The sequence below is a fragment of the Physeter macrocephalus genome, chromosome 7 (genome assembly GCF_002837175.3).
Source record: "Physeter macrocephalus isolate SW-GA chromosome 7, ASM283717v5, whole genome shotgun sequence".
In the NCBI taxonomy this organism is placed as follows: Eukaryota; Metazoa; Chordata; class Mammalia; order Artiodactyla; family Physeteridae; genus Physeter; species Physeter macrocephalus.
The window spans coordinates 114,489,357-114,503,469 of record NC_041220.1 but is presented as its reverse complement, the minus strand read 5'-3'; the positions used below and the strand labels follow the sequence as shown (position 1 = coordinate 114,503,469).

At 34.9% G+C, this 14,113-nt stretch overlaps 1 protein-coding gene across 4 annotated transcripts in view; it reads right to left on the bottom strand.

Annotated features, from left to right (window-relative positions):
* The window catches only part of SEC24B (SEC24 homolog B, COPII coat complex component), a 101,568-nt gene that overhangs the window by 9,111 nt on the left and 78,344 nt on the right, over positions 1-14,113 (bottom strand). For all 4 annotated transcript variants that reach the window (XM_024119325.3, XM_024119324.3, XM_024119327.3 and 1 more), the window contains 14 exons: positions 13,735-13,861; positions 12,920-13,029; positions 11,719-11,831; positions 10,138-10,256; positions 9,721-9,776; positions 9,269-9,475; positions 7,260-7,383; positions 6,691-6,849; positions 5,806-5,979; positions 5,062-5,172; positions 3,024-3,199; positions 2,275-2,412; positions 1,162-1,266; positions 287-379 (listed from right to left, as the gene is read on the bottom strand). In XM_024119325.3, the coding sequence (XP_023975093.1) occupies positions 287-379; positions 1,162-1,266; positions 2,275-2,412; positions 3,024-3,199; positions 5,062-5,172; positions 5,806-5,979; positions 6,691-6,849; positions 7,260-7,383; positions 9,269-9,475; positions 9,721-9,776; positions 10,138-10,256; positions 11,719-11,831; positions 12,920-13,029; positions 13,735-13,861 (1,812 nt within the window). The remainder of the gene's footprint in view (positions 1-286; positions 380-1,161; positions 1,267-2,274; positions 2,413-3,023; positions 3,200-5,061; positions 5,173-5,805; positions 5,980-6,690; positions 6,850-7,259; positions 7,384-9,268; positions 9,476-9,720; positions 9,777-10,137; positions 10,257-11,718; positions 11,832-12,919; positions 13,030-13,734; positions 13,862-14,113) is intronic.

Here is a 14,113-nt window from a genome sequence, read left to right as displayed (position 1 = left end):
GTATACACTGATGTGTATAAAATTGATGACTAATAAGAACCTGTTGTATAAAAAAATAAATAAAATTAAATTAAAAAATTTAAAAAAAAAAAAAGAAAGGAAGAACTGAGGGATATAGGTTTCTTTTTGAGGTGAATGCTCTGAAATTAGATACTGGAAATGGTTGTAAACATTGTGAATATACTAAACACTAATGCACTGTACACTTTAAAATGGTTAAAATTGTGACTCATGGGAATTTTATCTCACAAAAAATATTTTAAACAAGTACACAAAATCCACTGACCATTTTCTGTGGTATTGATGCAAAATTCGGATACCCGAGCACATCCTCTATAAAGTTACTGTCACAGCTTTTTCCAATCCAAATGTAAAAAACCTAAAAATAACAAAATATTAAAACTCCCTAATCAGAAACCCAGTATAGCTACTTTTCTCAAAATTATCAAGCATAAAAGAGGCAAAGTAGAGTAACTCAAATCAAGTAGGAACAAACATGAAAGTAAAAAAGGAAACCTGTAACTGGCACATTTGGAATTTACCTTCAGGAATCTAGAGTGGTTCATATCTTCTCTGCTTAAATGTCAAGGCTTCTCATAAAATATATTTTACTGCTTTCCTTACCTTTTTCCCAACAGGAATGTAATGCTTCAACCAGGATAACTGACTTTCTCTATTTCCTACCCACTGGTTCCATCATTTCAATTACTGTCTCTGTACTTTAACTAATGCCTCCCACCCCTACCCCATTCCTGCCCCACCCCCATACTGTGGCTATCAGAATCCCTTTCCTGCTCACAAGGCATCATTTATGAAGCCATCTTGCCCATTCTGACACCCTTCACCACCACCCTGTCCAATGACCTCTCCTGAACTCCTAATTATTAATGGCATTTCAGATACTGGATCAAGTTGAACTAGATAAATTCTTGAGGTCCCTTTGAATTTTATGATTCTTGATGGTAAAATCCTTGAAGACAGGAATTTATCTCTTAACTTCTCTTAAATAAATTGACCTCCTGTGCCAGTTACCAATTTACTGCCTTTGAGTTCCTAATCCACCTTTCACTGCCTGATCTGTGATAACAGAGCTGGACCCTGTAAGTGTTTCTCCTTTTGCCAGCTGGAAGTGTTAGGCTTTTGTCAGTAGTGGGTGCTTACAGAGCCACAGTCCATAAGGAAAGCACCGTCTCGTGTCAGTTTCTCTGCAGACAATTTTTGAAGAGGTGGCTGAGGTACCACCCTGTCATTAACGTGTACTGCACCCTGAAAAGAAAAAGATGGAATGTGAATGTAGTTACATTACTATTATCACAGGCTGGAAGCTAATGGCCACTAGCTCTTTATGAAATACTGAAAAATGATACTTGAGAATTTTGTAGGATGCAAAAAATTACAGTTGACCTTTGAACAACATGGGTTTGAACTACATGGGTCCACCTATATGCAGTTCTTTTTAAAAAATAAATAAATGCTACAGTACTACATGATCTGCAATTGGCTGAATACTGAACAGAGGACACAGAGGACTGACTATAAAGTTACACACGGATTTTCAATTGCACAGGGGTTGGTGCCCCTAACCCTCTCGTTGTTCAAGGGTCAACTATACTGATAATACATTACCACCTTGGCTGTAGAATCAAGACGCTCAGATGTATTTAAATTAAAAGATGCTTGAATGTATTCAAATTTAAAAGATAAAAACATGAATATGTAAAATGACCTGTCCATTTCCTTCCCTTCTGGGACCAGGATATGTTAAAAGTATGACTACTAAATCTGCTGCAAAGGACTTTTTTACATTCCTCTAGTAACAAAATACAGAGACGATTCCAAATAGCACAGTTTTAACACAAGGAAGGAAAAAGACATTACATATTTGCATATTAAAAATACTGTTGGATACCAGATTTGGTTTACAATAATATAATCAAAGTTTCACTCTGATCACATCAGAAACAGTCAATAACTTCAAAATATAGATGGAACTGCCCACTCTATAGCATACCTTTGCAGTAAACGTAAGCAAACCCACAAGGTGAATTACTTCCCATATGAAACTATTTTTGAAAACTCTAACTATGACAGTATCTAATAGTCCTATTGTCCAATCAAATCCATAGTTAGTGTCCTTATTTAATGTATTATTACCACAGGGGAAAAACAGATGGAAGAAATTGTTAATAATACATTACTACCTTAGCTGTAGAATCAAGACACCCAAATAAATTTAAATTAAAAAATTGCAAACACACTGAAAAAAAGTCATACCTCATCTGTCAGTCTGTCTATCCTGTATAGGTTGGGATGAATCATTTTCATTAGATGAACAAGTGGCTGACACTTTATCTGACACATGGCATATACACGATCATCCAGGCGTGTGCTTGTACCAGTTCTAAATGCTTTCTAATGGAAAAACGATACACATTTTTCAATACAACATAAATATAGTGGACAAATATTAAAACAAATATCATCAGTCATGGAAAAAGCACAGCCTTCAAAACAGACGGGCCTGGATTCAATTTTCAGCTCTGACATTCAATAGGTAGGTATGTGAGCAAGTAACTGAGATTCTCAAAGCTATACTGTCATCATAAGAAAAACAGGGAAAATAATACTCACCTCTCTAGGCTGCTGTAAGGATTAAATAAGATGATGTATATATAACACCTGTTGTGGTGCCTAAGACTTGGGAAGATGTTCAATGAACAGTAGATCCTTTCCTTAAAGTCTCTTTCCAGGAGCACACACTAAGAGTGAGTTATATGCACACCATTATTCAAGCTGCTCCCACATGTCAGAGTGAGAGCATATGGTTGTACGAGACTCATCATGTATTTGTATACCGTCATTTTCCACTCCCCTTTTCCTGTTCAAAACTCTTCCAATGCTAAGCTGCATAATTGTCTAATCAAATATTTAAAACCCCTCAGAAAAACCTAGGTTTCATTTTTCACCTATGTATCAAGAATTTCAAAAGACTTTATTAAATCTAACAGTATATAGAGAACTACCTGTTTGAGAAGGGCCAAAACATAGAGAGGAAACAACTTGAGGGAGCTGGGTGCTATCAACCCAGAGTGCTGTAAATTTGAGACAGTTGAGCCATATGCAGATAATGAATCCACCACAGCGTTCACTAAGGCATCTCTTGCATCTGATAAACTTGATGAAATTGATCGATCCACAGCTATAAAGCAACCAAAATGAAAAAGAATTTAATCATTAGATGCTAATGAATACTATAAGAGATAAAATTTACATGCAATATTTAAGAAACCAACAAAAATTCCATTTTTAGGTTAGAAAAATACATTTCATTTGCTCCCTCAATTTAAAAGCATCTGGGCACTTCCCTAGCAGTCCAGTGGTTAAGACTTCCACTGCAGGGAGTGCGGGTTCAACCTCTGGCTGGGGAGCTAAGATCATGTATGTTGTGCGGTGCAGCCATTAAAAAAAAAAATCTGCTCATTAGACAATTTTGGAACTAAATCTGAATAAATCTGACAATAAGAACAAATCTAGATTGTTTTGGACTTTTTTTTTCCCTTTTTAAATTTATTTATTTATTTATGGCTGTGTTGGGTCTTCGTTTCTGTGCGAGGGCTTTCTCCAGTTGCGGCAAGCAGGGGCCACTCTTCATCGCGGTGCGCGGGCCTCTCACTGTCACGGCCTCTCCCATTGTGGAGCACAGGCTCCAGACCCGCAGGCTCAGTAGTTGTGGCTCATGGGCCTAGTTGCTCCACGGCATGTGGAATCTTCCCAGACCAGGGCTCGAACCTGTGTCCCCTGCATTGGCAGGCAGATTCTTAACCACTGCACCACCAGGGAAGCCCGTTTTGGACCTTTTTGTTCTAATCTTTTTAAGTTTAAAAACACTTAATTGCTATTGATATTAGAGAAGATGTACCATCCATCTGCTTCTGAGAAAGCTCTGGGTATCTTTTCATTACTCAAACAGAAGTCACGTGTATAAAGCACCATTCTTTTCTGCATAAACAATGCAAGTTCTGCAATCTGAATTATCCCTTATGATCCTCTAATATCTTCTCTGTCAAAGCATTCCTTGGTCAACAAAAAAAGAGGGCAAACTAAACACAGGTTCCCTAAATATAGACAATGAAGAGCCAGATATCAGTGTGGAACTTATTTTCCTCCAGGTACATATTTTAGTAAAACAGAGATACAAATGCCCAAATATTAAAAATAAAACAATTATTGAAAAATAGTTACAGTACAATTAATTTGAAATATAAGATAAAAAATGATAATCAAAATATTGGGATCCTTAGTAAATGTTATTAAACTTTTTCCCCAAATGAGTAATAATGGTTATCTTTCTCCAGGACTACATGGAAAATAACAAGGTTCATTTCACATCTACATTCATCTAAAAGGTAAATTCATTAAAAACAAAACACTGTGTTATACTAATTCTCCAAAGGAGTTTTTTAAACTTACATATAGTAAAATTTACTTTTCAGAATTTCATATATGTATGTCAAATGCATAGCCATGTAATCACTGCCACAATCAAGATCCATCGTTCTAAAAGTATCCCCTGTGGCTGCCCCTTTGCAGTGAAATCCTCCCCTGCCACCAACCCTGATAATCACTATCTATTCTTCATTCCTATAATTCTCACTTTTCCAGAATGTCATATAAATGGAATCATATGTATGTAGTCTTTTGAGTCTAGCTTCTTTCACTTAGCATAATGCCTTTGAGAGTCACGCCCATTCACATATCAACAGTTCATTCCTTTTTATTGCCGAGTTGTATTCCATTATACGGATGTACCATAATTTGTTCACGCATTCACCATTTGAAAAACATTTGAGTTGTTACCAGTTATTAGTGATTATGAATCCCACACATAATTTTTAAACTAAAGAATAAGAAATATAAGAACAGTCCAATTCACACTGTTGCAAATGAAAATGTAAAACATATACTCTTTAAATAAGGGATTTCTAGGGTAAAAAAATGCCCAGGCTTCAGTTTTTAGGACAAGAAAATATATTTCACCTGCTGCTTCACTTTTTTACTCACCCATGTTTGCCAGGAGGCAGATGGAAGCTTGTACATCAGCTCCTGCATATACATCTGCTAGCGAACTGACCACTGGCAAGCAAAGTGTGTGCACTCTAATTCTCCGCTCACCTAATGAAAGGATGGGTCCATGTCATTGCAAAATACATTAGACCAAGAAAGAAAGAAAGCAGACAGGTCAAAATATTATTCAAGTTATTGTTTTGATTGTATTAAATCACCAACAGGATTTTGAAACGCAAAAACAAAGTTTTACAATAAACATGTTTTAAAGAAAATTAAACATCCTCCAAATCTGAACATAGACTATGAACATATATTATATTTTGTATATAGTCGAACATTAGGTTCTGGTTTTACCTTAATATCACTCATTCTAAATTATACGCAACATAATAAAATATCAGAAAACTTAGACTATGAAATAACAAATGTAGGCCTGAAGTGCCATGCAGAATTTCTTATGTTATGGGAAAAGAAATAATGCTCAGGATGACACAGATAGATTTAGTATGAGTTATTATAGTAGTATGATCCTGGGAATACAAATCTTCCACAAGTCAAAAAGATATTCTTTAAAGATTCAAAAATGAATATAAAAAAAAGAATGGAACATATATTTGATTAACTAATACAAATTCCATTACTTCCCACTGGTGTTCATTCTTTCTCCCTATTCTCCCAGCATGTGAAAGGAGGGGAGAATTACTGTTGCAGGTTACATTTCATTTCTGCTAACATTACCCTTGCTTGATGTATATAACAGGGCTGTCTGAAAGCACACTAAGGAAGTATCCGTCAAACTTTCTTCAATTGACAGCTGTACTGCAAATCCAGCATCAGGATTGATGTTGGCGAGGGATAACAAATCAGTGGAACGGACAAAGAAGTTTCCATGAAAAGTGTGCATGGAAAGACCTACGGAAGAGAAAACTTGTTATAAAAGACGAGGTAACACTAGTATCTTTACCTCAGGCTAAAGCTACTTTTTAAAATAAAAAATATCTCTGATTTTGAATCAAAAGGATAACTGGGGAGTAGTACCAGATTGTTGGTGAAGGTTCTAAAATATCAATTCAAAAACACCAATGCAGGTCACATAAAAAGAGGCTACACATTTAACTTGTATTGACGATCTTATAATATTTTCCTATAGGTAATTTGAAGTCAGACAAAGACCTAACGTACAAAATTAAACAAATGAAGGTTACTATACAACTTACTTAAGAATTAAAATAAGGGATGAGAATCCCTCCAGCAAACATTCACATAAAAGAGATAATGTAAATTGAAGACCATTTGAATGATTAGGAAGGCAAAGATCATTAATCTGACGATTTTCACTTAAGATCCTCCCTATTCCTCACATTCTTCTGAAGTCACCTCCAATGTGGACTTTCCCTTGGGTTCTTTCTAATAAAGCAAAACATTACCTTTGCCCACTTATTCAAATTGCTTAAAAAATTGGGCAATTATTTAATAACTATATTTAAAACAGGGTACAGCTAACTGGATCAAGCAGAAAATCCTTTATGATTATTATAGGTAGTCAAAGGTCATCAGCATACAAATGCTTATTAATTTTGACAAAAGTATATAATATAAAGTATAATTTATATAATTTCATACCTTTAGTGCACCTTATTCTCATAACAGCTTCAAATCCAATTTTTCTTGTGAGATACCGTTTTAGATCTTTTTGTAACTTTTCTGCTTGTGAAGGATTGTGAGTATAGTGGAAAGATGGGTAATAATAGATGCACCCTGCAGAATACTTGGACATGCAAGCTTTAGAGAGAAATATAAGAAGCATTAGCTACAGAAACAATAATATTCTACTTGTCCAATAGCAGTGCACATTCTGTATTATGAAGAAACCTAACTCGTAGTGAAAAAAAACTAAAGTGGTCAAAATGGGGATAATATATATATCAGAGAAACACAAACATTTGTAAAATATATAATAAATTTACTGTTGAGCAGAATGGTAAAGGAATTGTATTTGAAAAAAAACCAACAACCCATAATAGCATTTTATATGTGTATAGTGCTGTAAAGTTTACGGGTAATTTTCATAGACATTATCTAATTCACATCTTTCTCCCCCAAACTATTGAGAACTCTTAGTAAAGAGTTTAGATTTAATTATATGCTTAAAATGTTTATGTAAACAGATAGACACAATGATATCTCCTTACCTAGAGAAGCAAGATCAGAGTACTGTGAACTTAAAAGGAACAGATCCACTGCAGTCTGCTGCCCTGAGCAATCTAAAGCAAGTTTCTTATAAAAATCAGTTGCAGGGCCAAGATGCTGTACAACCTAAGTCAACAGGTCATAAAGTAAGAGCAAGAAACCTTGAATTATGCATATATTTCTGTCTGTTAAAATAAGGAAGAGGATATCCTCTGTCCCCCTATCAAACTAAGGAGTTTTAAAAAATGTCTAGGTAGCTGGCACAAATTTCCTATGAGAATAATAACAATCGCTAACATTTGTAAAGCACTTATGTGCCAGCACGGATGTTTTATATAAATTATTTAACCCTCATAATAACATATATCTCATAGAGTTACCAACATTTTAGAGATGAGAGAACCGAGGCCAAAAAAATGATTATGTTAACTCGACCAATTACATTGTCATTCAGTGGTAGATGCTGGAATATAATAAACCCAAGAAGTCTGGCTCCAGAGTGAGTGCTGTTACCCATTACTGTACGTATACTGTTACATAACAACATGAGAGAATAACAGATTAAGGAAAGTTTTTCCTGTTGGTATGAGGACACTTGAGCTGAGGAGGTGGCACTGGAGAAGAGTTAAGAATGCAAGAGCCGGGCTCCAAGTTCTTAATTACTATGCTACATTGCTCAAAAAAATGTTTCAATCTTCTTAACTATAGTGTATGACTATTATATCAGAGTTTAAAACGGAAGAGATACTTAAGCTTTTGAGTCCCAGGCAGATAGAGAACATTTCTGGAAGTTAAATGAGAAAAAAAACCCTAAAACTATCAAAGAATCAGTAAACACTTTCCTCTGTTCAAAACACCTCAGTATTTTGTAATGGATTACAATATAGTGCTATTCTTCTTTAGCAAATGGGTAAAGAATAAAAAAGCAACAATACTTAATGGTGGCTAGAAGATGAGTCCTTAAGAGTACAGGTTGATAAAAACCCCAGTAAGTAGAATACAATAATAATTTAAATACAGTTTATACTCATTGATCCAATAATTTCACTCTAGGAATTTATCTTACGGAAAAAACGAATACGTGGCTAAAGATTTATAACACCATTAAACGTGTTTAATTCATACTCATAACTAGTTGTAATGGCATTGTCATACATATATAAGTTGAGGTTAGAAAAAACTTATGTACAGAACAAAAATGATTGTCCCAGTTCATTTATTATTTGAAATAGGGATTAAAATACTCTGACCAAATCTTCATGTAAAACCCTAGTAATATTCAGCCTCATATTCTTTTTTTTTAATAGTGAAAACACTGGCAACAACTATTCAACAGCTAGCAGGCAATTAATTAAACTGAGTTTTTCACATTTACTATAAAACATTTTTTTAGGAGAATTTTTAGGGACCTCAGAAAATGCTCACTATGTACTCTTCAGTGAAAAAAGTCATTTAAAAAATATAGAATATGTATGATACCCAGTTATGCTTATTTGTATTTGTATAACTAAATGCTATTATCTTGACAGTGAGATAATTGACTTATATTTGTTTCCATTTTCCAAGTTTTATACAATGATTTATATTACCTTTATAATAAAAAAGTTTATTAGTATGTGCATGTTAAATTATAATATCTCAGATTTAGTAAGTATTATCACTTGTGAAATAGAAAAGAGCAGTGGAGTCAGAAAATCATGTCACATCTTTACCATTAAATACTTAATAACTTTTGGCAAGAACATTTAATCTGTGTCCTCATTTGTAAAATAAAAGGGTTAGAGTAGATAATTTCTAAATTTCTATGACTTGTAAACAAAGTAATAAAAAGAACACACTGCAACACAAAAACAAAACAATAATTGAATTAAACTCTCTTACCAGTTTTCTTTTTTTTTTTTTTTTTTACTATCAATGAAGTAGAAAAATAGAATAACAAACAAATAATTACACAGTCTATACAGGCAGAAGACACGATCTTAAATATGACAGAGAAACTAATATAAAATACCTTTGTGCTTGATCTCTGATTAGGATCTTCTCTGGACTGCAGAAGTCCTGCCCCCAAGGAAGATAACTGTGTCTGAAATACAGACACACGGCCACCTGTTGGAGACATTAATTTAAAGGCAGCCTGGAGCGCAGGACCCAGGGCACTGTGTGTTTCTCTTGTATTGGTGAACATATTTGGTAATGCATTCAATAAGTCTTTTATAAGCTGGGAAAACAAAGATTAAAAATTGAATTACTGAAAAGGCAAAGCAATATTCTTCTTTAAAACATTCCAGAGTATAGTACGTGCCACTACATTTTGGAGGACTGAAAAGTGAGTAGTCAACAGATATCTACCTACATTGTCTACTGCAATGTTAATATACACCAAGCAAACACATGTTTAGCATTTTAGTAATCAGTTGAAGTAAGAGAAATACTTTAATACTTGAAGAAAAAAATCAATCTCACCTCTTTACTTTCATACAGATTCACAAGTAAGCTATCCGGTGTAGGTAGAAAAACATCTATAGGGAAAACATATATTTTAACCAAATGATAAATCAAGCCAAAAGAATTTTGAATTAAAAAATCTTAGTTTTTCTAAGGCCATACATGTAACGGGTACCATAATATTGCTTTATTAAATATATATATATATACGCTGTATGTATTACGTGTGTGTGTGCTCGAGCATGTATAAGTACACACACATGGGTGTAAAAAACTTAGAATCAAGTATTTTCCAGGAAAAGTTATTTTAAAACAAATACCAAAGTAGGTCAAATTATCTGTATAGCATTACAAGATGTACTGTAAAAGAAAGTAGGCTTAATTCCAAAATTCTGTTTTATTAATAAACAGAGTTTTACTTTATTTGCTGCTTACCATCTATATCAGACACAATCAACATCTGAGGCTGCGATAATCCTTCTTGTAAATTGTAGAAATGAATAGTGCTATCAAAGGTCATGAATCCTATTCTTGTTCGTGAATCTCCAGGAAGCCTAAAGAAAGAAATGATAATTTTAAAAACTATTTTTCATTCCCAATTTTATCTTTTTGGCTTTGCATAGTCCATTGAATTCACAGTCACTCATCTTTGTTGGACTGGCTCCTATTTCTAGGGCTATATTCTCATATACTTTTCCAGAAAGCTAACTCTTCAGTCTTAAAAACTATTTCTTTGCAGAGGGTATTCCATTGCCACACAATGCTGAAGTTATGTACGAATTAAGCACTTGAGACTTAAAAAAGGGCAAATGCTTCAATCAAGGATAAAAATATGAAAACTCCAAGTTACTAACAGAATCTAAAGGCAAATCATTTAATGTCTATGGATGTTTTTAATCTTGAATGTCTCAATGTTATCAGTTTATTCACAGGCCAAGATCAGTGATATGTAATTATGGTGGCTACAGCTAGCACTCAGTAGAGCAAGGACTCTCAAACTCAAATGGAAGATGGGGGAGAAGAACCTTTTGGAATAACCTAGTACTTCTGACAAAATATTCATATATAACCACCCCTACACCTCTACACATGTCAAGAATCACTGCAATAGGAAACTACTCTTACTAACAATCTTAAGTCAAATTTCTTATGAGTGTTGGAGTAGAAAAAGAAATGTATAAACAACTTTGTTTTCCAGAGATTTGAAAGGTTCTTTTTTTTGCGGTATGTGGGCCTCTCACTGTTGTTGCCTCTCCCGTTGCGGAGCGCAGGCTCAGCAGCCACGGCTCACGGGCCCAGCCGCTCCGCGGAATGTGGGATCTTCCCGGACCGGGGCACGAACCTGTGTCCCCTGCATAGGCAGGTGGACTCTCAACCACTGCGCCACCAGGGAAGCCTGGAAGGTTCATTTTTTAAGTTATTTACGGGTCTCCTTCATGACTAATACTGGTAGACACACAGGTAGGAATTAAAGCCAAGTATAAGCACCCTATCCTATACTCTGTTTCCACTTCCACAATGAAGCTCCTTACTAATGTGCCAGTTCCGTTTCTGGTTTCCTGAAATATTCAGCACAAAATCAATTCCCTCCTTCCCTTTATTTGGCTCATTCTCTCATTAGCACATTTGAAACTATCTTATGAAAAACTCCTTGCTCAGGTGTAAATTTCAGCTAGATTTCTCTCATTTCTCTCGAAAACCTGGCTAAGTTGAATTTTCTGAGCCCAGTGCTCAGATGTGCTAAGTCAGAAGGATAGTTAGATGAGATCTAAATGCCTTACCAACTATTAAAACTTTTATGGTTTTAAGAATCAGATATCAAGTCATAAATCATAATAATCTAAGTAGCAGGATCTTTATTCTAAAGTAGACAGGACGTACTCTTTTAGTGGCAAACGAATGAAATCAAACTTAATAAAAACCAACCCCATAAATTGCTAATAAACACTTCATACACGCGCGCGTGTGCGTGCACACACACACACACACACACAAATGAGTAAAAAAAATTCTTACTTGTCTAGATTTTCTAACAGTGAGTGGCACAAAATTGTCAAATATCCAGCTTCCACTGCATTATGAGACACATCTAAAACAAACAAGTAAACTGCTGGTTGAGGTGGACGAAGCTGAAAGGAATAGAAATAATGTAATGTATTTAGTAGGTATAATTTATTCTTTTTATATCACAACTACTACTGGATATTTACTGAGTGTATTCGGAAAAAAAAAAAAGAAGATATGCCGATCAAGAATCATGTAGGTCATATGCTAAAAATTAAAGATTACTTCTTAGTTCACCACTTCAATTAGACTGATTCCTAAGGAGCCAGAACAGAGTTGGGAATATAACAAGTTGTGAAGAAGAAGTTGAGAGCAAAAGTGGCCATGAGTTAAAACGGAAAATATAGTTAATATGGAAACAGATGAGAAAATAGTAGTTCAGTGGGCAGATGCGAAATTGGACACAAAGGATCATAAAAAAAATCACAAAAATAAAGAAGGAAGTGGGCCAAGCACCAGGAACTTCATACACATTAGCTGTCCCTATCCACCTTTTCCCACTAGCAACATTTTACATTTTTGCAGACGTCAAAGATTAGAAGTGAGGACACAGAAGAAATGTAAGTTATTATACAGATATTTTAAATGAGTAGAAATAATAAAGAAATGAGCAGAACTTAGGCCAAGAATTTGTTTATGTAAGCGGAAAAGAAGAATGAGATCTGAAGAATCATTATAATTAAAAAACAGGTAGAATGTTATGATGAAGTGGAAAGAGAAAAGTCAGAAAAGTCAGTTAATATCCATTTATCTTGATATTTGTACTGGGTGAGCCAGTAAGATGGTAGTATCTTTAAGAGCCTGGAAAGGGCAGTTTTTGGCAAAAACACGAGTTTTCCTGTTTAAGGAAAATGGTAAAAAGAATATTTATATTCATTTCATGCAAGTAATCAAATCAAAATGACAACAAGTTGTAGCTGCTAGTGCTCATCATGAAACATTACCAATGTTTCTTAGTGATATAACTGCGTTCTTCTAGATCAAGTAATCTTTACAAGGAGCTTTCTATTTATTAAGTATAAACTTTCAGCACTATTTCAAAAAATTCATACTATGGACAATTTCAAAATTTAGACAAGAATTCACTTAACACCAAATTACAAATGACCAATACAATTGCATCCCACGACCAATTTTAACACTGAATAGTTACCATATAATCTGAAGAAGCAATGAACTCCACGGTTGAATTCTGAACTTCTGGCCGTTTATGAGGCTCTCCATAAGATCGGGTAAGGGGATTATACATAAATTCTTCAGGAACTAGATAAGATTAGGAATCCAGTACAAATTTAGTAACACACATACACGCCTAGAAATAAACTCCTCTATCATCAATATTTATGAGGTTTACAACAGTTCTGTGAAGATCTAATGATAAAAACTAATGCCTTAAGCCCTCTTTAAAAAAATAAATCAGAAGGATAAAAAAACTTATTTACTGAAATCAGATGAGAAAACCAGGATACAAGTAATCTTGCTTCTTAGGCTTGTGTCCTATTTCTTATATCACATGACATGGAAAAGAAATCAGACAGAAACACAGATTCGAAAGCAATTATACTAAGCGGACCTAAGAATGACTAAAGGGGACAACAGATACACATGCACACATGTGTTCACACATACTGGCAGAGATCCACACTGAGTTGAATGAACCAAATGTACAAACAGAAGACAACCTTAACTTGTCAGGGTCAAGCATAATCAGTGTGCAAGACCTCATCTGCATGACCTGCACTGCTGGTTTTATGAATTCTTTTTACTTTCCCCGCCCTGTCACTCTCCTCATTATCAAGTATCCCCTTGGCCAGCCAAAACGAAGTGTCCCTAGCCTGTATTCTCTCCATTAAAAGTGGCATGGAAGTTTTTAAAGCAATGAGGAGAGAGAGAGACCAGATAATAGAAAAAATGTCAAAATGTTTAAAATAATATAAAACACACTTATTTTAAGAATCTGAAACTCACCATCATTAACTCTATAGCACAAATTGCATTTCCATCTACGTTGATCAATGAAGGATACAAAAGGGTTGATATATGTTCGACAAGACCGGCACCTCACAATGGTATTGGATGTTATCACTGGTAATTGCTAGGAAATAAAATAAAGCTGTTGTAGCAGAAAAAGCACTCAAGAGGAAAATGGACCACACACTGCTCTGCTCCATATACAGAACAGAAACCACACTTGTGTTTTGAAATTGAAGCTTTTTTTTTTTTTTTTTTTTTCGGTACGCGGGCCTCTCACTGTTGTGGCCTCTCGCGTTGCGGAGCACAGGCTCCGGACACGCAGGCTCAGCAGCCATGGCTCACGGGCCCAGCCGCTCTGCGGCATGTGGGATCT